Here is a 20,836-nt window from a genome sequence, read left to right as displayed (position 1 = left end):
ACAACTTAGAAAACTTCATCACAGCAATACTCTCACTATAATAAACATGCTGAAACAGGCTGCCTTAGCCATTACTTATTAGTATTTCTCTTATCCATTAGTCTCTTTCCCAACTTCATTGGCCTTTCTTCTGGCTCCCATCATTTTTTTCCTGGACTATTTTAGGTTCCCCTAAGTAATCTCCAAGTTACTCAATTTATCCACTATACCATGACAATTATCTAAAATTGATACTGATTAAATTGTTCAATCTGCATGCATCCAATAACGATTTTCAAAAACGAAAATAAAGACTTCATACAGCACACAAGAACATTCCTGATCCCACCACCCATCTGCCTCCTCAGCTTCACCTTCTTCAACTTCCTATCTTAACAAGTGGCCCACTGGCAATACTGCAATTATGCTTTACCTCCAAGCCTGAAATTCTCTTGTCCCCCTGAACCAATGAGCATTCACTCATCTTTCAAAACTCATATTTTTTACAAAGACTTTCACACCTACCTACCTACCTCCTTTTCCAGAAAAATAGGGCATTCTTTCTGATGTCCCTAGGTATTGTATTGTTGTCCTTTCATCTTATTATCTATAGCCACTGTGACTGCTTGATAAAAATTTGCCTTAAAAATCTGTCTAGCCCTTTAAAATAATAACATATGTATGTTAAATTTAACACTGTTGAAAATTTCAAAAACCGTTACATTTCACTTAAGACGATGTATTTTGAATAACACAATTCTGACCTGTAATATGCAAACTTTGGGGGTTCAGAAGAGGAAAAACTCCTACTTTTTAATGACAAAACTTTAGCAAATTTAGGCTGCAGAAGATATCTCAAGACAATAGGTGGGGAAAAGTATACCATGAAAAAAATATATTTTATGATTCTTTTTTAATACTTAGACATTACATTCCATATCAAAATTTACCAACATGCTGTTCTTTAAATTCATATCTTTTTTTTTTTAACCATAATTTGATTTTTCTGTTTCATGCTAAAAAGCCCACTCTCTCATAACTACCTTTAGCATACATTACCTGGAATATAAAAATTTCATTAAATGTTGGCAAACTCTTCCCTATGACATGTAGAACAATTACAGAAATGTCTAGTTATAAATTTTCTTAAGCTAATGAGCAAAAGAAAAGCCCCAATACACTGGCATTTTCACTTAACAGTGGCTCATAGTTACAATGATCAGAAATAAACCTACTTGCTACTGTGCTATATGAGTAGTTTTGCCAAGTGCCCACCTTTAAGAGCTAGGTCAACTTCTAAGAAAACTGTATGGAAACATTCAGTTGTTAACAAAAATTTAATATTAAAATTACTCAGTTATTTAAATTATTGTTAATTTAGGAAAAAGAAAACCCATGTATTAATCACCCATAAAATAACTTTTATTTTAATAAATAACAGTGGGCTTACCAAAGGGCAGGGATTTTAACGTGTCAAGTTTTATGCTTATTGCTAGTAAGTCTTAAAGAGGTGAAATGAACTAGTCAATAAAACCCAAAAGGCCCTAAAAATAAAATTATACTTTAATAATAAAAATTAAAAAGAAATTTCCAAAAGAAAATAGTTCACTCCTTGACCATGCTTATTTATTCAGAGTACCAGCGATTTCAGTAAGTGCTTCATTTTTCCTGCAAATCTGATGTTGCACAGGGAATGTACACATTTTCATACCATCACAATATCATCAATATCTCAGGCCAATAATATTGTGAATGCAACTGTTTTATAACAAACACAAAATAAAAAAACCAATGTTACTATTTATGGCAAACAGAAACAAAAGTAAATATTGCAAGGATGTTTTCTTTTGTTTCTAGTACTGATTTTAGTTGGACTTTAAATGAAGGTCATCAACTCTCCTGGAATAACCTCTACCTCTGGCTGTGAATCCACAGTATAAATATGGTGAATAAAGCTAAACTGTAAGAGCTAACTATATACTGAATAACCAAAATAATTGTAACTAATACTGCTCTTGAAGACCAATCTAATGAAAAAAGTATCATTAGATATGGTGAGAAATACAGACAAATCTGTACAATCTAACATCTATAAACAGTAAAATCAAAACATCCAACTTCCTTATAGAAAGTGTTTTATCTATGTAATTATAAATGTTAAGGACTCTTGTATTTTATAAACACAAGATGGGCTCACTTTGATGATATCAATTTTAAGATTTATAAAAATGTTTAAAAAAATCTTTCCACAAAACTTTATACAGTTTAAAGCTATACACCAATCTATAAATCTCAGAAAATGGAAAACAAAACAAAAAATCTTTATAAGATCACATGTATAAAACAAGAAATGAAATGTGATTTTATTTAAGGCAATACTGGGCTACTTCACAAATCACCACCTCAAATATTTACACTGCTCCACACTACTAGTTTTCTATCACATTCACAAAGGATTTTTTTTTTTAATACCAAATGTTTAAAATCTTCAATGTAGTAAATTCTTTATTCACATTTCCATTATATTTCATGGACTCATAGTAACTATATCCAATTAGAAGCAATGAGGAAAAAAAAAAAAAAACCAAAACTGTAGCTATAGGAAACTGCTAAAGAATCTGCTTTAATTTCACATGAATACCACCCCAAAATCCTGGATGGCAAATTCACAAAGCAGAGCAAAGTGTTGATATAATGTCCCTATTTTGTGAAAAGTAATCTTGATATCATCTTGTAAATAAATGTTTCATGTAAAAATCAATGAACTATGGCAGAGTTTCTGGTTTTAGTTCAAAAAGTTCTTAATTTAAAACAATAAAAGAACAATTTAAAAAACTTGATCGCTTAGTTAAAAATTAAAATTCCAAATATAAATGTGTCATTTAATAGTTTAGACTTACAGACTGCTGGTGGCAGCACATGATTTACAATAATAAATATATACAAAAAAGGTATCTACAAATAAAGAGTACTGTTATACATGAGCAGTGACCTGGTGAAACATACCAATCACACAGATAATTGTTTAGTTCATGAAAAGGGCAATTGGGTGATAGAAATTTGAGGTTTAGCTATTTACAATAACTGAAGTACTGATTCTGTTCCTCAAGTCCCATAGGGATAAAAAAAAAAGTTTTACATGACAATGTCATGTTTTTTTTTTTTTTTGTTTTTGTTTTTTGGCCAGGTTAATTCATGACAACAACAAAAAATATAATGAAAGTTCCACAATTCTAGCATGCTTGATGGCTTCCTATTTAAAATAAAATGGTAAATGATGTATTTATACTACATTAATTATCAGTACTGACCTCTGCCTGTGGCTTTACCTATACTGATATCTTTCACAACAGACATATCTGGATCATTTGAATGTACTTCAAGTTTTTTCAGACTGACGGTAGGTTTCATTTCCTGAAGCTGCTTTAAGACAAGCTCAGTGCAATCTTTAAGATTCTTGTCTAAAACAATTTTTACATTATCACTGCACTGAAGCTGTGATGGATTGGCAAACTGTACAAACGTTTCGCTTTCTTTACAAGGACATACATGATTTCCACTAGTCACAGCAGTCTTATCAGTATTTTTCCTTGAATTTGAATGGGATCCTTTTTTGTTTCCAGTATTTGGATGGTCTTTGTCAATATTTTTCTTCTGCTTCACTGCAGACTCCTCAAGAAACTTCAGAAATGATACTTCAAATCCCATTGGCTTAAAAGAGCTCCAGTCAAAAGATGCAGGACGCTCCTCAGTGGTTTGAATGGCAACAGCAGTTTCTTCTTCTTTACGCACGCTACTTAACTCAGCTGCCGATGCTGGTTCAGCTTTTTCAACTTTCCTTTTTTTATTTTGTGAGACATTTTTTTCTTTATTAACTCTCTTCAAATTACTTGCTTTTTGTCTTTCTGACTGGCAGGGGTTATCTTCCTGAAAATCGTTACTCACATTTGAAGAAGTAATAGCCTGGGTCTCTACACTTGTGCTATCTTCATTTATTAATTTTGTAATAAACAATTCTGTTAGTTCATCCATTTCATCTTTTTCATTTTTTTCAACTTCCTTTTGTGAAACTGTAGCTGTTGTTCCTGAATTATCATTGCTCTCTGATACACACGTGTCAGAATCTTTCACGTCATTCTTAGCACCTTCTTGCTCAGACGTTTCCTTTACTTGTGAGTTGCAACACCGTTTGAATACAATAAGAAGATTTCGGTGTTGCGATGTAAATGCCTTAGATAATTTATGGCACTTATAATGTCTAATTATATTGCTTTCACTTGTAACAACCGAAGTACATCCCTTTATCATACATGGATACTGGGTTACAAATCTGCTTGTACACTCAGACAGGGCATCATTTCTAGCCTTTATAGAATATACATGCTTCCCACGTTTCAGAGAATAAGGCTTATTTTCTTCAATCTGCACAATCTTTGCATTCTTGTTTTCTAAATTATTTTTTTTCTTTCGTTTGGTCTTGGGCATTTTTATTCCTTCCTTTCCACATCTGCTGTGTTTCGTCCCCCGATGTTTAGACTTTGATTTTTCCTGGTTTGCCTTGCTTGACATATTTTCCTGGCCAGGTGTTAATCTTCTTGGGCGAATCAAATGAGCCTTATGTTTGTCATTATGCTTATTAAAAATGTGTCGGAGGAGATTTGACCGGGTTGCATATATACGGTCACAGCCTTCACAATCACATTTGTATACACCATCTTCTTCGGTTTTACTTGCCCTTAGTCCAATTCCATGGTCTGCCTCTAGATGAACAACATAGTTCAAATATGTAGTAAATGAAGATTTACACTCTAACTGGTCACACGGAAATTTCCCAACATCCACTGAAGCAGTCATACTTTCAATTTCTTCAGGAGTCATTTCATGAAGTTTCATGTAGTGTTGTATTAGGCCAGTAATTGCTTGGAAAATTCGAGAACAGTCACTTACCTGACATCGAAATTCTTTCAAAGTTTGTTTAGTTTCAGTTTCTTCACTTTCTTTACCAGCTTCACTTTCCTCTTCGACCTCTGCTGAAAATGCAGGTAGATCTGATTTGTGTACAGCCTGGTAATGGAGAATCAAGTTTTGCTGTATCGTAAAGGCAGCAAAGCATCCCTGGTGAACACATCGATAAGGTCTGTAAGGATTGTATCTTGTCGGAAACTCAAGGGATTGGGAAACTGGCTTCTTTCGTTTTTTCTCCTCCTTTTCTTTTTTATGCCTCCTAATTTTCCGTCCTTTGGTTTGTATGTTTGTGAGTGCATTTGTATTACATTGTTCTGAAGTAACTGTAATCACCTGTAAAGAACTTTCTGTTTTGTCAGGGCTTTTTTTTTCTACAAGTTGTTTTTCTGGGATCACTGCTACATTACTGTGGGTAGTTTGGGTCTCTGCTCTCAATTCTAAAGCAGGCTGAGATTCCTTTTTATTTTCCTCTGTCATAGCTAGCTGTTTTTTCACTTGTGTACTTCGTGGGGCCGACAAATTTTCACTCTGAGATTTTCTTCCATAAGGCCTTTTAATTTTTAACTTTACCATTTCTTCAGTTGTAAAATGATGCACCAATTGACAGTGTGCCCGGAGGTTAGAATTTCTTGTAAATGTTTTTGTACATGTAGGTACTACACATTTAAAGGGAGCAAATTTCAATTGATTCTTCTTAATTTCAAGAATCATTTCTGGAGTGTACTGATGAATTTTACCATAGTGCTTAAATAGTGCATCCTTTGTCATAGCACTGTAGTTACAGCCTTGGTTTTGACACACAAAGGGTTTATTAACTTTGTCATTAAATTGAATGTTTATCATTTCAGAAACTGGCTGAACAACTGTGACATCTGCAGTTGATTTAACAGGCGTGGGAGTCAGTGTCACTGATGTATTTATCAGTACACACTGGGATGCTGGAGGGGACAGGTCATTTTCTAATTTTAGTTTCTGTAAGCCTTCTAAAATTTCCTGTATTTGATCCTCCTTATGTGATACGTCAGACTGAGGAATGTTACTTTTTGTTGGTATGACGCTTATAAAGGAGGAAAACTCAGAAGAATCAGGTAATTTGTTATTTTGCACAGTGTTTACTGAAGGAAGCTGAATGTTATAATTTATTTGAGCATTTTGTGATGTTTCACCAGCACCCTGAGATCCACTTTTTACCTCAAGTATTTGAGAATTCATAGCAGTTTTAATAATTTCAAGAGTCTTCTCAAAGTTTTGTATAACATTGTCTTCAGAAATCTGCAAATCAGAATTTATTGAAGTTGTGCATGAATTCAAAGCCATCATTTGGGAATCACCATTTTCAGTTTTTAATGTTAAAGGGGCTAACACTGTATGGGACTCAATACTGGTTTTAAAATTCTCTTTTACATCAGTCATAAATAACTGATTGTTAACATTATTTAACTTCTGTGTTAGATTTTCCACCAAACTCTGAGGTTCACAACTTGGAATTACATTTGAGTGAAGGTTAGTAGTTGGGATTTCAACACTCTTTGCTATGAGTCCGATTGTTGTTAAGTCACTTGTTACCAAGTTTTGGGAAGAATTAGGTGCAATTAGTGGAGGAGCAACTTTCTTTCTTCTCTTAGAAGCACTGTTTCCCTTTTTATTTAAATGACTGGATCTTGTGTTCTGAGGACCACTTATAACAGAAACACGAGAACTGTTACTGGTAAAATTTTGTGATGGCCCACCAGAATTAGGAAATGAACTAGAGCACAAACCATTTTCAACAGTCTTCAGTAGTAAGTCATTCGTTGGAAAAACAGGCAAGCTGCTACATTCCTCAATGGAGGAAGTTTTGGAGTTTGATGTCCTATTCTGGTTGGTCAGCAAGGTGTTTGGATGGCATACAGTCTGCAACAGGGGTGGCACAGTTGGATTTGGCATCACTGTTGCATTTACTTGTGGTGTATCAGAGACACAACCTGTTGAAACATGAGAAAGCATCTCGGCACCCTCAAATGTACTGGGAATGCCAGCAGTTTCCAAAGCCTGTTTAATAATTTCACTACCTTCTTGACTGACACTGGTATTAAAGTTAGTCACGCCAGGTCGAGGAAATGTATTTGGTAAAAATGTTGGCGAGCGATTTTCAGCAGCAAGCAGCTGTAGAAATGATGGATCTTTAAAGCATGCTTCTGGATTGAAGGTAGATTGTTGTGGCTGCTGCAAATTTACTGCATTTGTGGAGAGAATCATGCTGGCAAGAAGAGAAGGCTGTCCATTACTCTGTAGAAGTTCTTGAGCAATTTCGGCTCCATCCAGTGGTTTACAGTAAGATCGCTTGGATAAGTGCCCACCCAGTGATCTGGGATTAGTAAAAGCCCTGTAACATCTGCTACAGATAAATTTCCCATCTCTGATAATTGCAGGCCATTTAGCCCTTTTGTTGTGCTTAGGTTTTCTTTCCTTCCCATTTGGGCCCCGCCCACGGTCTTTTTTAACTTTTTCAGGTGCAGACTGTTGGTCATTGGTGCTACTGAAGTTATCTGCAACATTCACTTGTGAAGGAAAAACTGCATTTTCACCATTACCCCCCTTTAGAAAGGAGGAATTAGTGTTTCCTTCCATCTGTGAGGAATAATGATTTGTATTATTTTCCAGTTGGGAAAAAACAGAATTAGTCCCACTATCTGCTGGTGAAGGGAAGAGAGACATTGAACTACTTTCTGCAGGTAAAGGAAGGAAAGGATCTGAGCCACTGTCAATATTCAAAGGCAGAACTGTTTTGGTTAGATCTTCCATTTGTGCTGGCAAGGCAGTATTAGGTAAATTTTCCATTTGGGAACATAACATACCACCTTGTTCATTTTTATCCTGAGAAGTTATATTTGGATTTATGACACTTTCCATTGAGGACAACAATGGAGTTGACACACTTGCTAAATGAGCTGGAAAAATGGGAGGCGAGACATGCTGCAACTGGGCCGAACAAGTAGGATTCCCATTGGCTTTGGTCTGTGATGTAAAAAATGCATTATTTGAGCTGTTCACCGGTGATGGCAAAAAATAAACAAACTTTCCATTATTTGGTGTATTTAAGTTGTTAGCTTTCTGACCTTTTTTATTTTTGCGCTGCATTTTAAATGCAGCATATTGGTCAGGGTGTGCTGTCTTCATGTGTTTCCCAATACTCTGTGAAGAGTTATAGGTTCGAGTACATCCCTCGACCTGGCAGCTGAATTTCTGAACTGGAGCTTTTGGAGGCACTGATGGGGTTCCTAATGAATTACTTAGATTGGGCTGTGGCGGAACAAACGCAATACTTTCTAATGTCTTAAGAGGCAAATTATAAAGATTGGATGATGTTTTAACATTATCTCCACATTCAAATTTGGAAGTTGGTAAATTGTTTTGAAATCCTGCCTGATTTTGCACAGAAAATGTCATCAAGTTGTTCACTTGTCTTTCTAAGTTTTGTGGGGTAAGGTCACCTATTTTGAGAGTTTCTGAATTTACTAAAGAATTCTGAGTAACCTGGGCTTCATTAAAGCAATCTTGTTCTTTTCTCTCCTGGAAACCTGGATGACATAAATCATTACAAGTATCTTCAACTGGTGTATGTAAGTCTGTAACCAGAGATTCACCATTGCCTTCCACAGTTGAGTTTTCTTGCTTTCCAAAGTTATCCTCAATCCCCTGATTGAGAGACACCTTAATGGACACAGCTACTTCACTGGATTGAAGCAGAGGAGTAGTAGCAGAGTTTTCCAAACCATTTGACAACGGTCCATTAACTTGCCTGAGCTCAGAGGCAGAAATCTGGTCTTGTTTGGTCACAGTTGATTCTGCTTTGCTTTTATCCCAAGCATCACTTCTATCTGCTAGTAAGCTGTTTTCAATGTTATTTTCTGAAGGAAGCACAGATCTTTCTTTCTCAGTATTCTCTGCTGTGTTCTGATTCACTTCAGAAGGCTGAATGGAATCTCCAGATGAATTAAGTTGGGCTTCAGGAGGCAGCACTTTTTCAGGAGGAGTGCTGTGATCATCCAGATGCTTTTCCAGCTCACCCTGAGAACGATAAACTTTGCCACAACCTGTGAACTTGCAAGTGTACGTATTATAATGTTGTGCTTCATGATCATACAGTAAATAAGCTTCTGAAAAAATTCTTCCACATTTAGGAAACATACATTTTGCTCTAAAGACTTGATGCTCCTTTCGGTGGGTTAAAAGCTCGGCATAACTATTAAAACCAGCTTTACATTTCATCTGTATACAGATATATGGTTTACTGCCACAGTGCATCTGTAAGTGATCATTGAGATGAGTAACACTCACAAAATGCCGCCTACAGTACTGGCAAATAACTTTTTTGCTCTGCATTTCAAGAAAGCGCTTAGCATCTTCATTATCTTTATGCCCCTTTACATGAGCAATTAAATTTTTAAAGTACTTAAAGCCCTTTTTACAAAAAGTTACAGGGCAATTAAATTCATTAACAGGTACTGGTTTCTGGACTGGAATCACTTCTGGCTCATAGGATTTATCTTTGTCATCATTCTCATCGTCTGAACCATCATTGTCATTAAACACTATAAAATCTGTTGAATAGAGACTATTCTTTTTTATAGGTCGCTGCTCTTGTTTAGCCACAGTATTAGTCTTCTGATTTTCATTGGCAGTTGTGATCTTTGGAGGCCTTCCCAATCTTCTTAATGGTTTCATAGCTGCTAGTCTCTCTTTACTAGATTGTTTAACATGCAGTGTGACATGAGGGACAAAAGTTTCTTTAGAATTAAAGTTCTTTGCACATATGGGGCAACTATAAATTCCATCTTTGTAATGTTTCTGAGCATGTCGTACTATTCTGTGACCAAGGAATTCTTTGTCACACAACACACAATACTGCATGTAGGCTTGCCAATTCCTAAACCTAGCAGATATAAATCCCCTCTCTCTTAACTGTTTTATCTCTCTCTTCTTCTGCTTTTCATCACCAATGTCTTTAAGAAGGCCAGAATTAGCACCAACTCCACCAGAAAGTCCATTCATAGAAGTTTCTTTACTCTCTTCTTGGTAGTCTACTTTTTCATATACTTCACTGTCATTCAGTTCATCTATTGAAGACACAATGGATGCTTCTTCCCCCATTAATGCAAGGCATTGTCGTTTCAAGGTTTTCCAATCCCAGAATTCTGGATCAAAGGGCCACTGAGTTTTCAATACAAGTAACAGCTCACAGCGTAGAGAATTTGGTATTGGAAGATTCTCTTCATCATATTTCTGGTCTGGCTGATTATACAACATTTCCACAGCATAATACGCATCTACTGTAGGCTCAATAAGAAATTCACTCAGTTGACAAGCACGTTTTACTTCCAGATCATCAGGCAACAAACATGAAATGGTCTTGCAAATAGATATTTTCACTTCAGTATTTTCTGTAGACTCCAAGCGAAGAGCTTTTACACACAGTTCTATACAGGTAGCAAGTCCAGCTCCTTCAGTCTGTGAAAAAGCAAACAGGAAATGTTAATTTAAGCTACACTAATCAACACTAATTTATTTCAGAATTTAGTTAAGATTGAGATTTTTCTCAAATCTTGCAATAGCAGCTTATGAAAGGATTCCCCTTCTAAAGCACTGCAGCTTAGGCTGTTATGTGTGTATGTAAAATGAACTGCATAGAATGGCAGAAAACGCATAAATATTAGAAGCTAAGACCTGGGTATGAAATTATTTAATGTCTAGGCAAACTTGGAAGTTAATTTAACTTTTTTGACCTTTCATATCCCACTTATAAAACAGAGGTCAAAACAGCACTTAAACTTCATTAAATTGCTGTATTAAAGGAGATTAAGTATGTGTTATAGTTTAGTATAATGTCTGGCACATAGTAAATGATCGATAAATGTCATCCTTATTGTAACTCTTCCTGTTTGCATAAGCAATCTTTCTGAAACAAAACCCTCCTAATCTAATTATAAAACTGAGAACATCCCCATATTTCCAAACTTATCAGTACTGAAATAGTTTGCTTCTATAAAATAAGGTACTAATCCCTAATAGTGGAGATTCTAGTGCTATCATAAAAGCGAATGTCAAATTACCTACCTCATAGCGGGACCAGCTTAAGAATTAGAAGTAGGGGTAGACATAGCCCAACATACTTTTTCTTTTGAATTAGCATCTTAAACTATTATTATTAGATAGCAATAACAAAGGTAAGAGTCATTTGAAAGACACATAGGGTAAAGAGATAAAAATAGGTTTTAAAGACAAGAAGGGAACAAAGATAAATGAGAAATAAGATAGCCACAGGATGTGGCCACATTCATTGGAATAAAATATGTATGATACAGGATCAAAAGGCAACAAAGAAAATAGGTAGAGAGAACTGATAGGGCCTGTATTATCATAAGTTAAGAAGTAAATATTATACCAAAACAAGCTTAAACTTGTAGGGCAAACGTATTTTTACTTAAAAGGAAAAGGAGCCTGGGATACTGAATTGGCCTTGATTTTAGAAACAGCAAGAGCACAATGACCAAAAAGAAAATGAATAGAAAGAATAGCATGATGAGACCTATTTTTAAAATGATAGGCTAGGCTGGGGGCGGTGGCACATGCTTATAATCCAAACACTTTGGAAGGCTTTGAGGCAGGAGGATCACTTGAGCTCAGGAGTTCGAGACCAGCCTGGGCAACACAGGGAGACCCCATCTCTACAAAAAGTACAAAAATTAGCCAGGTGTGGTGGTATGCAGCTGTAGTCTCAGCTACCTGTGGGGGTGAGAAAGGAGGATCACTTGAACCTGGAAGGCTGAGGCTGCAGTGAGCAGAGATCGCACCACTGCAATCCAGCCTGGGTGACAAAGTGAGACCCTGTCTCCAAAAAAACAAAAAGGCTGGGCATGGTGGCTCATGGCTTATGCCTGTAATCCCAGTGCTTTGGGAAGGCAAGGTGGGAAGGACTGATTGAGGCCAAGAGTTTGAGATCAGCCTGGGCAATACAGAAAGACCCCATCTCTACCAAAACAAACAAACAAACAATTAGCTGGGCATGGTAGCATGTGCCTGTAATCCTAGTTACTCAGAAGGCTGAGGCAGGAGGATTGTTTGAAATTGGGAATTTGAGGCTGCAGTAAGCTAGGATTGCACACTGCACTCCAGCCTGGGCAACAGAGCAAGACCCTGTCTCTTAAAAAGAATAATAATTTTTAAAAAATGACAGGGAAGATGAAAACTGGGAACGAAGTGGGACCATATGGGTGTCTCTAGATTTCATATAAACTTGTATATATTATACTATTCCTAGATAGATCTGTGCCTTAAAACTTGTACAGTAAAACATCTGCATCTCTGTTACATGCCTTACGGGGCTGCTAAGGGTGAACAATTAGGTCACTCCTCTATTACGATATGCAAGAAAGAAAAAAATTACCGGTGGTCTGTGAAGCTGCATTCTACACATGGAAAGGCACAAATAAGTCTGGGAGGACTTAATGGCCAAGTAAACCATAAAGATGATTAAAAGTAATACTGAAGGCACATATAATAATGTCAGAAGAACTGGTACAAGTTCTTACTGGTGAAAGTTCTGAGAAGGGGTGTGATTCTTCAGAAATTCAGGAAATGATGGAGAAATAAATGAATTTAAAAAAGGATTCAGAGAGGCCCGGCATTGTGGCTCATGCCTGTAATCCCTGCACTTTGGGAGGCTGAGACAGGTGGATCACCTGATGTCAGAAGTTCAAGACCAGCCTGGCCAGCCTGGCCAACATGATGAAACCCAGTCTCTACTAAAAATACAAAAAATTAGCTGGGTGTGGTGGCGGGCACCTGTAATCCCAGCTACTGAGGAGGCTAAGGCAGGAGAATCACTTGAACACAGAAGGTGGAGGCTGCTGTGAGCTGAGACTGCGCCACTGCACTCCAGCCTGGGCAACAATAGTGAAACTGGGTCTCAAAAAAAAAAAAAAAAGATTCAGAGAATGAAGGATTTCTGGATGAAGGGTATCTGTCTTGCAGAAGATAACTATTTGTATCATATGAATGTTGAGCCTCTTCTCCAGGAATGGCAAAAGCTGATAAGAATTCTACTTATTGGCCGGGTGCAGTGGCTCACGTCTGTAATCCCAGCACTTTGGGAGGCCGAGACGGGCGGATCATGAGGTCAGGAGATCGAGACCATCCTGGCTAACACGGTGAAACCCGGTGACTACTAAAAATACAAAAAAATTAGCCGGGCATGGTGGTGGGCGCCTGTAGTCCCAGCTACTCAGGAGGCTGAGGCAGGAGAATGGCGTGAACCCAGGAGGCGGAGCTTGCAGTGAGCCGAGATTGCGCCACTGCACTCCAGCCTGGGCAACAGAGCAAGACTCCATCTCAAAACAAAAACAAAAACAAAAACAACAAAAAAGAATTCTACTTATTGCTCACAAGACACACCTAAACTATTTAAAAGGGGAATTCCACTGACATTCTATTCTAATCCAGTCTGCGACTAAATTCGAAGGGTTATTTCGATTCATTAACGGTGAGGCGCCTCAATAAATTTGCTTTAAAAACATTTTCATGTTGTAATTAAACCTGAAACCTTTACATAATGTCAAAGAAACAAAATAAACTATATTTTACAATTTTTTTTCTTCTGACCTTTCATGTGTGTACTTGAAAATAAGTGAACAGGCAACATTCAAATCATAAACTGGCTATACAGCAGGTAAGTTTTAAAAGTTGAATTTGAATTCACAATAATTTTCTATAAAGACAATGGAATTAAGTGATTTGCCCAGAAAAATCTACTTAATTCATAAGTTAATCATAAATACTAATAGCACAAGCTTAAATTTATGAGTCACAAGAACAGAAAGCTAAGTGACATGAATTCAGAGGAGGAACAGACACTCAACCCCTTTCCAGGAAAAGAACAGCACCAGACAAGTTCCGGAAAACAGAAAGGTTTGTCTTTTGTACCTTCTTCCCATTGCCTTCTGTTCCTTTCCTCTGGCTGCCTAGTATCCTTGACCTAAAGCTATCCAAGGCTTACATGTTGCTTTTAGTTTCCCACAACATCCTATCCAGTCCTTCCCTACCCACTCTTAACATCACGTTTTACCCGGTTTTAAAACTCTTTGAATAATTACCACATATTTCAGAATAAAATACAAACCTTAGTGTGGAATACAAAAAGGACTTCACAGTCTGACCACTGCCTCATCTGTTCTAGTTTCCTCTTTTATCTTTCCCTCCACTCAAACAACTGAGCTACCTGTAGTTACCCAAATATTCGATTCTCTCATTTATCTTGATATTACTTTATGTGTTTTTTCTGTGACTAGGAACACTCTCTCCTCCCTCTTTAGTCATTACTAATTGAGTAGCGAAAATAGACAAGTGGGTTATTATGGCCCACTTCTTTTATTCATTCAGAATCTACTTTTATACCAGGAACTGCACTAAGTAATGTACCCTCACCAGATCAAGATTCCACTCTAGTAGAAAGACTCATATAATATTGCTATTGGTTTTGAGTTTCCATCAACAGACTACAAAATCCTTAAAGGCAGGGATGTATTTTTTTAACTCTTAAACCTCAAGGAGTCTAGGGAAGAGTATACTATATGAACAAAAAGATCCCAAGCTATCTGCTCCAATTCCTTTGCAGATCTCAATTAGGATTTAAGATGTTAATTACAGTTGTCCTTCAGAATCTGGGGGCACTGGTTCCAGGATTCCTGTGGATACCAAAATCCACAATGCTCAAGTCCCTTATATAAAATGGCATAGTATTTGCATACAAACTATGGACATCCTCTCACATAATTTAAATCATCTATGTATTACTTATAATACCTAATAAATGGCTACATATTACTTCATTTGCATAGATTCAACATAGTACGCTTGTGGCAAATTCAGGTTTTGCTTTTTGGAACTCTATAGAATTTTTGTTTCCTTTTCTTTTTTGACACAGGGTCTCACTTTGTCACCCAGGCTGGAGTGCAGTGGAGTGAACCTGGTTCAGTGGCATGATCTTGGCTCGCTGCAATTTCTGCCTCCCAGGCTCACGTGATCCTCCCATCTCAGCCTCCTGAGTAGCTGGGATTACAGGCACACCACTATGTTTGGCTAATTTTTTTTTTTTGGTAGAGATCAGGTTTCACTGTTTTACCCAGGCTGGCCTCAAACTCCTGGGTTTAAGTCTTCCAAAGTGCTGGGATTACATGTGAGCCATCACACCTGACCCCTAAATATTTTCAATCTGTAGGTGGTTGAATCCACTGATGTGGAACCCATGAATGTGGAGGGCCAACTGTATTTTAAATTAACATATGAGTAGCTGGCTGATAGTCTTCAATTCCTGGAGTTTTTTTTTTTTTTTTTTTAAGGGTTACCAGTTGGCTGGGTGTAGCGGCTCACGCCTCTAATCCTAGCACTTTGGGAGGCTGAGGTGGGCAGATCACCTGAGGTCAGGAGTTCGAGACCAGCCTGGCCAACATGGTAAAACCCGGTCTTTACTAAAAATACAAAAATTAGCTGGGCATGGTGGTGTCCACCTGTAATCCCGGCTACTCAAGAGGCTGAGGCACGAGAATCGCCTGAACCTAGGAGATGGAGGTTGCAGTGAGCCGAGATTGCACCACTGCACTCCAGCCTGGGCAACAGAGGGAGGGTCCATATCAAAAAGAGAAAAAAAGGGGTTACCAGTTAATCCAAATCACTACATCGAGGTTAACCTCTATGTGGAAAATGAAGAGAGTTATTACACCAAAATCTAATCACTATAGCTTAACTTTAAGGTCTCTTCAGTCCTAAAATAATAATAATCTATGATTCTAGTTTTAAGATAAAACCTCTGCTTGATCAGATTTCAGAAAGTAAAAAAACAAAGGGAAAAAAATTTCTTGCAACAAGCAGCAAGGTTTTTGGGCAAAGAGCAATTACCATGGTGCATACTATCCCTGTCAAGAAGGCTGCTGCGAAGGTCACGTGTGGTGGCTCGTATCTGTAATCCTACCACTTTGGAAGGCCAAGGCAGGGAGAATTGCTTGAGCCCAGGAGTTGGAGATAAATCTGGGCAATATCGTGAGACCCCATCTCTACAAAAAATAAAAAAATTAGCCAAGTGTGATGGTACACACCTGCAGTCCCAGCTACTTAGGGGGCTAGGTGAGAGCACTGCTCAAGCCTGGGAAGTTGGGGCTGCAGTGAGCTGTGATTTGCAGCACTGCACTCCAGTCTGGATGACAGAGGAAGACTCTCTCAAAAACCAACCAACCAACAAAAGCAACAACAGAAAAGGCAGCTGCTGCCACTGCCAACTTCCAAAGCTATTCATACTTTTAACTGCTTTTTTATATACTCTAATTCTGAACCCAAATTCTCTACAATAGTGTTACCCGACAGAACTATTAGTGATAACGGGAATGTTCTATATCTGTGCTGTCCACTAGCACAGTTCTATATCTGGCATAGCCACTAGCAACATGGAGCTACTCAGCAACTAAAATGTGACTACCATAATGGACAGCGCAGCTCTTGTCTAGTATTTTACACCCCATTCTCTGGCCCACCATAGTCTCTTTATGAGTAGGGAGTAAGACTGAAGAAGGATGGTCACTTTTACCTAACCTCCTCAATTTATCTGATTTAGTAGTAATGAAACCTACAGTGATTAAGGTCAATTCCAAGTCAAGATTTATACCCAGTTTGGATTCTAGTTTCAACTTCTTTCTACTCTACTCTGTCGTGCTGTTTTTTAAGTTAGTGGCACAATCTATAATTTAAAACTGCATAGTAGTTTCATAAGAAATTTATTATTGGTCCCTTTCAGGTTTTTGTTTGTTTTGTTTTGGAGACAGGGTCTTGCTATGTTGCCCAGGCTGGTCTTGAAATCTGGGGCTCAAGTGATCATGCCCAGCTACTTTATCTTTTAACTGCAGCACCGCAATATATAAATGAAAAATCAGGACAAGTTAACAAGGGTGACAGAGGAAAAACTGGAAAGCAGGATTCATTCATATTCTTTCCTCCTGAAAATGAAGAGAAATTATTTTTAGGAGAGAAAAATGAAGATACATCTAAGACTTACTGACCAATGACAGATTTTAAAAGGTACTTATAAAGAGGAATAGGAGAGTATCTTTTGGTCCTTCCTTTCAAAAACAATTATACATTCATTTAAAAATACTTCTTAATCATGCTGCATCTCAGTTTTTAGATTCTACACAATGGTAGCACCTTTGGAAGGTGTTTTCTGTGTACATTTAAATGGAAACCAACTGCATTTCTACAAAGGTTACTATAAGAAAATCACTAACTTTACGAAACTGGAATTCTGATTTATTAATATTTAATAGTAATAAATAAATGGAAACACATATGCAACCTCTACTCATCAACTCACTCTTCAGTTGTGTCTAATCTGTATAATCCACCTGTTAAAATTTTCATTTCAATAACTATGTATGTTTATTTCCAAACGTTCTTTTGACTCTTTTTACAATGCTTGGTCATTTTGATACTGTCTTTCTCATACTTTAATTCCTTATTTTAAGTGTTTAAATATATACACTTCCCAGATTTTTCCATAATTATATTATTTAAAGTATTAGGCAAGTAATCCTATTATTCCTTTGCTGAAAATCACTCAGGTCAGATAGTTTTGTATCTTTATAAATCTTAATGGTGAACTCATGTTAAGCAGGGCTTTATGAAACACCTGTGTTGACAATATGTCCCTCCCAAAGCAGTTCGGCATTTCCTTCTGCAGGAATCTTAGGTATTCATCCTCACCTTCTTAAACATTAACTTACTTGGCATAGGGATTTCTGAACTATACAGCTAGGGTAAATGTGGCTCCCAAATCTGTACGAGGGTAGACTTGTAGTTATAACTTCCTAAAGAATTTCTTCCTCTGACCCAGAGTCCAGTTGGACATACCTAAAATTCCCTACCATCCATCTGTGTTAGACAGTATTATTTTTCTAGTCTACCTTTTCAATAAAATTATAGAACTTCACAGTTTCCAGCTTTGTGTAGTGCTCATGTATGCATGCGTGCGCACGTGTGTGTATATGTGGTGAGGGGGTGGTTGTTTCAGATCTACCTACCCAAGCAGACAAGTAGAGCTGGCCCAAGATTTTTTTTTTTTTTTTAAAGACCAAGTCTCACTCTGTCTCCCAGGCTGGAGTGCAGTGGTGCCATCTCGGCTCACTGTAACCTCTGCCTCCTAGGCTCAAGCGATTCTTGTGTCTCAACTTCCAGAGTAGCTGGGACTACAGGCACCTGCCGCCATGCCCAGCTAATTTTCTGTAATTTTAGTAGAGCATGGTTTTGCCATGTTGGCCAGGCTGGTCTTAAACTTCTGGGCTTAAGTGATCCACCCAGCTTGGCCTCCCAAAATGCTGGGATTACAGGCGTGAGCCACCATGTCCGGACTACTTTTTGTTTTTGAGACAGGGTCTTGCTTGTCGCCCAGGCTGGAGTGCAGTGGTGCAATCTCGGCTCACTGCAACCTCTGTCTCTCAGGCTCAAGCTATCCTCCCACCTCAGCAGGGACTACAGGCAGGTGCCACTTACTTTAGTAGAGATGGGGTTTCATCATGTTGGCCAGACTGACCTCAAACTTCTGACCTCAGGTGATCCACCCACCTTGGCCTCCCAAAGTACTGGGACTATGGGCATGAGCACCCTGGCCTGGCCCAAGATCTTATCTCCATATAGCTATCTCCTGTCCGTGTGTAAATATCAAACTTCCAACTACTTAGTTACTGCAAGTAGCAACTTATCCCAATCTCCAGGTTAGGTGAGGCTCAGTATCAGTTCAAGCTTTCTGTTCCTGTTTTTAGGTTTCACCTTTTGAGCCCAAATATTCCTGCAATCTCAGCTGCTACACAATAAAAGAGATGTTTGTTTTATTTTATCACGTATTTGTGGCTGTTTGTAGAGTTTTAGATAATGTAATCTTCCCTTCTGCTAGCAAAGGAACCTAGCACTATATATTCTTCTTTATACTTTTTAAGTTTCTTTTTGTTAGTTTGTTTGAGATGGAGTCTCGCTCTGTTGCCCAGGCTCGAGTGCAGTGGCGTGATCTCGGCTCACTGCAACCTCCACCTCCTGGGTTCAAGCAATTCTACTGCCTCAGCCTCCTGAGTAGCTGGGATTACAGGTGCACGCCACCACACCTGGCTAATTTTTGTATTTTTAGTAGAGACAGGGTTTCACCATATTGGTCAGGTTAGTCTCGAACTCCTGACCTTGTGATCTGCCCACCTCGGCCACCCAAAGTGTTGGGATTACAGGTGTGAGCCACTGTGCCCAGCCTACTTTTTAAATTTCTATAGTCAAATTATTAAAGTAGTGTAACACCTAGAACCAAAACAAAGAATGATATAATTTAAGTATTACATATATTACTTTTCTTTTGGGTAAGTAAGAACAAGCCCCTGGATCTCAACTGCATTTTTAAGTCTTTCTGTATCAAGTATCTTAAAGGACTAACAAGAAAATGTTCAAAGGATTAAATGAAACATTTTAAAAATCACTGAAAAGGGTGCCAAAATCATAAAAGTTATAGTCTTTTATTAATGATAATGTATACATTTTAACCTTAAAAATATTCTGATTATTCTTACCTCTGAATTAATAACTTTAATCAGGAAGAAAATGTGATATACTGTTTTCGTTAACAAAGAAAGTTGACGACACCTCTCAAGGTACACTTGTATAGATGGTTCTACTCTTTGTTGTAATTTACTCCAAAAGAGAGTAAGTTCCCTTAAAAAAAAAAAAGTTACAGTAAGAAAAGTTGGAGCAGTAATGTAATAATCATGGACCACATTAGTCCAGTCTTTACATTTGAAATTAAAACTGGTTTTATATTCCAATCCTACATGCATGCTTAAGTTTAAATGCAAGAAAATAGATCCCAACTATCTAAATACCAAATAAAATCAGGATATGATTAATCATTTTATTAATATTTTTCAGTCCCAGAGAAGCATTACCTTTTACTAGGAAAGCATCTAACATTTTTTTTTTGGAGGCAGTCTCACTGTCACCCAGGCTGGAGTGCAGTGGCGCAATCTCCACTCACTGCAACCTCTGCCTCCCAGGTTCAAGCGATTCTTGTGCCTCAGGCTCCTGAGTAGCTGGGATTACAGGTGCGCACCACCATGCCTGGCCAATTTTTTATTTTTAGTAGAGATGGGGTTTCACCATGTTGGCCAGGCTGGTCTCAAACTCCTGACCTCAGGTGATCCACCCACCTCAGCCTGCCAAAGTACTGGGATTACAGGCATGAGCCACCGTGCCCAGCCAGCATTTAACATTTAAACGAGTTATACAGATGATAACTTTGAGCGACGTGTGAACTTTATGTAATAAGAAAGCTCAAGATACGTGTGTGTACATACGTGTATGTGTGTGTATATATATAAAACATATCAATGACATGATTTTTAAACAGCATTTCTCTTTTATCTCCTAACAAATTTAAAATTGATAATACGGTTATTATTATTAGATGAATATAAAAACCAATGCTGACAAAAAACCCAGAAGACACTAATCTATGTCACAGTAATTTCCCAGTTGATTTACTGGCTTTCCAGTTGATTTTCTGTCTGAACTCTGTACTGCTACTTCCTTGTCCAACTCTGCCCTCACTATTGAGTCGTCAATCAACTCACAACTGCTTATCTTAAACAGTGTTTCTTGAACATAAACTTCTATGTTGCCCTTCAAGAGCTTATAATGGACTGCTTTTGCTTAGCATATGAAACTTAGCTTTTGATGCCTTTGTAAAAACCAACATAACATACTAATTTTTTAGTCATCACTGATTTTCTGGTAGTATAACTAGAAAACCTATTACACTTGTCCTGGATAAATATATCTTACT

The 20,836-nt window shown here is 37.6% G+C and overlaps 1 protein-coding gene across 2 annotated transcripts in view; it reads right to left on the bottom strand.

The window, feature by feature from the left end:
• Window positions 1–859: 859 nt before the first annotated feature.
• Window positions 860–20,836, bottom strand: part of ZNF292 (zinc finger protein 292) — a 105,964-nt gene continuing 85,987 nt past the window's right edge. For both annotated transcript variants that reach the window (XM_050788053.1, XM_050788054.1), the window contains 2 exons: window positions 19,569–19,710; window positions 860–10,434 (listed from right to left, as the gene is read on the bottom strand). In XM_050788053.1, the coding sequence (XP_050644010.1) occupies window positions 3,280–10,434; window positions 19,569–19,710 (7,297 nt within the window). In that variant the 3' untranslated portion in view covers window positions 860–3,279. The remainder of the gene's footprint in view (window positions 10,435–19,568; window positions 19,711–20,836) is intronic.

Source organism: Macaca thibetana, chromosome 4 (genome assembly GCF_024542745.1).
Source record: "Macaca thibetana thibetana isolate TM-01 chromosome 4, ASM2454274v1, whole genome shotgun sequence".
Classification (NCBI taxonomy): Eukaryota; Metazoa; Chordata; class Mammalia; order Primates; family Cercopithecidae; genus Macaca; species Macaca thibetana.
Note: the sequence above shows the minus strand (reverse complement) of the source record. Positions and strands in the feature narration are given on the sequence as shown.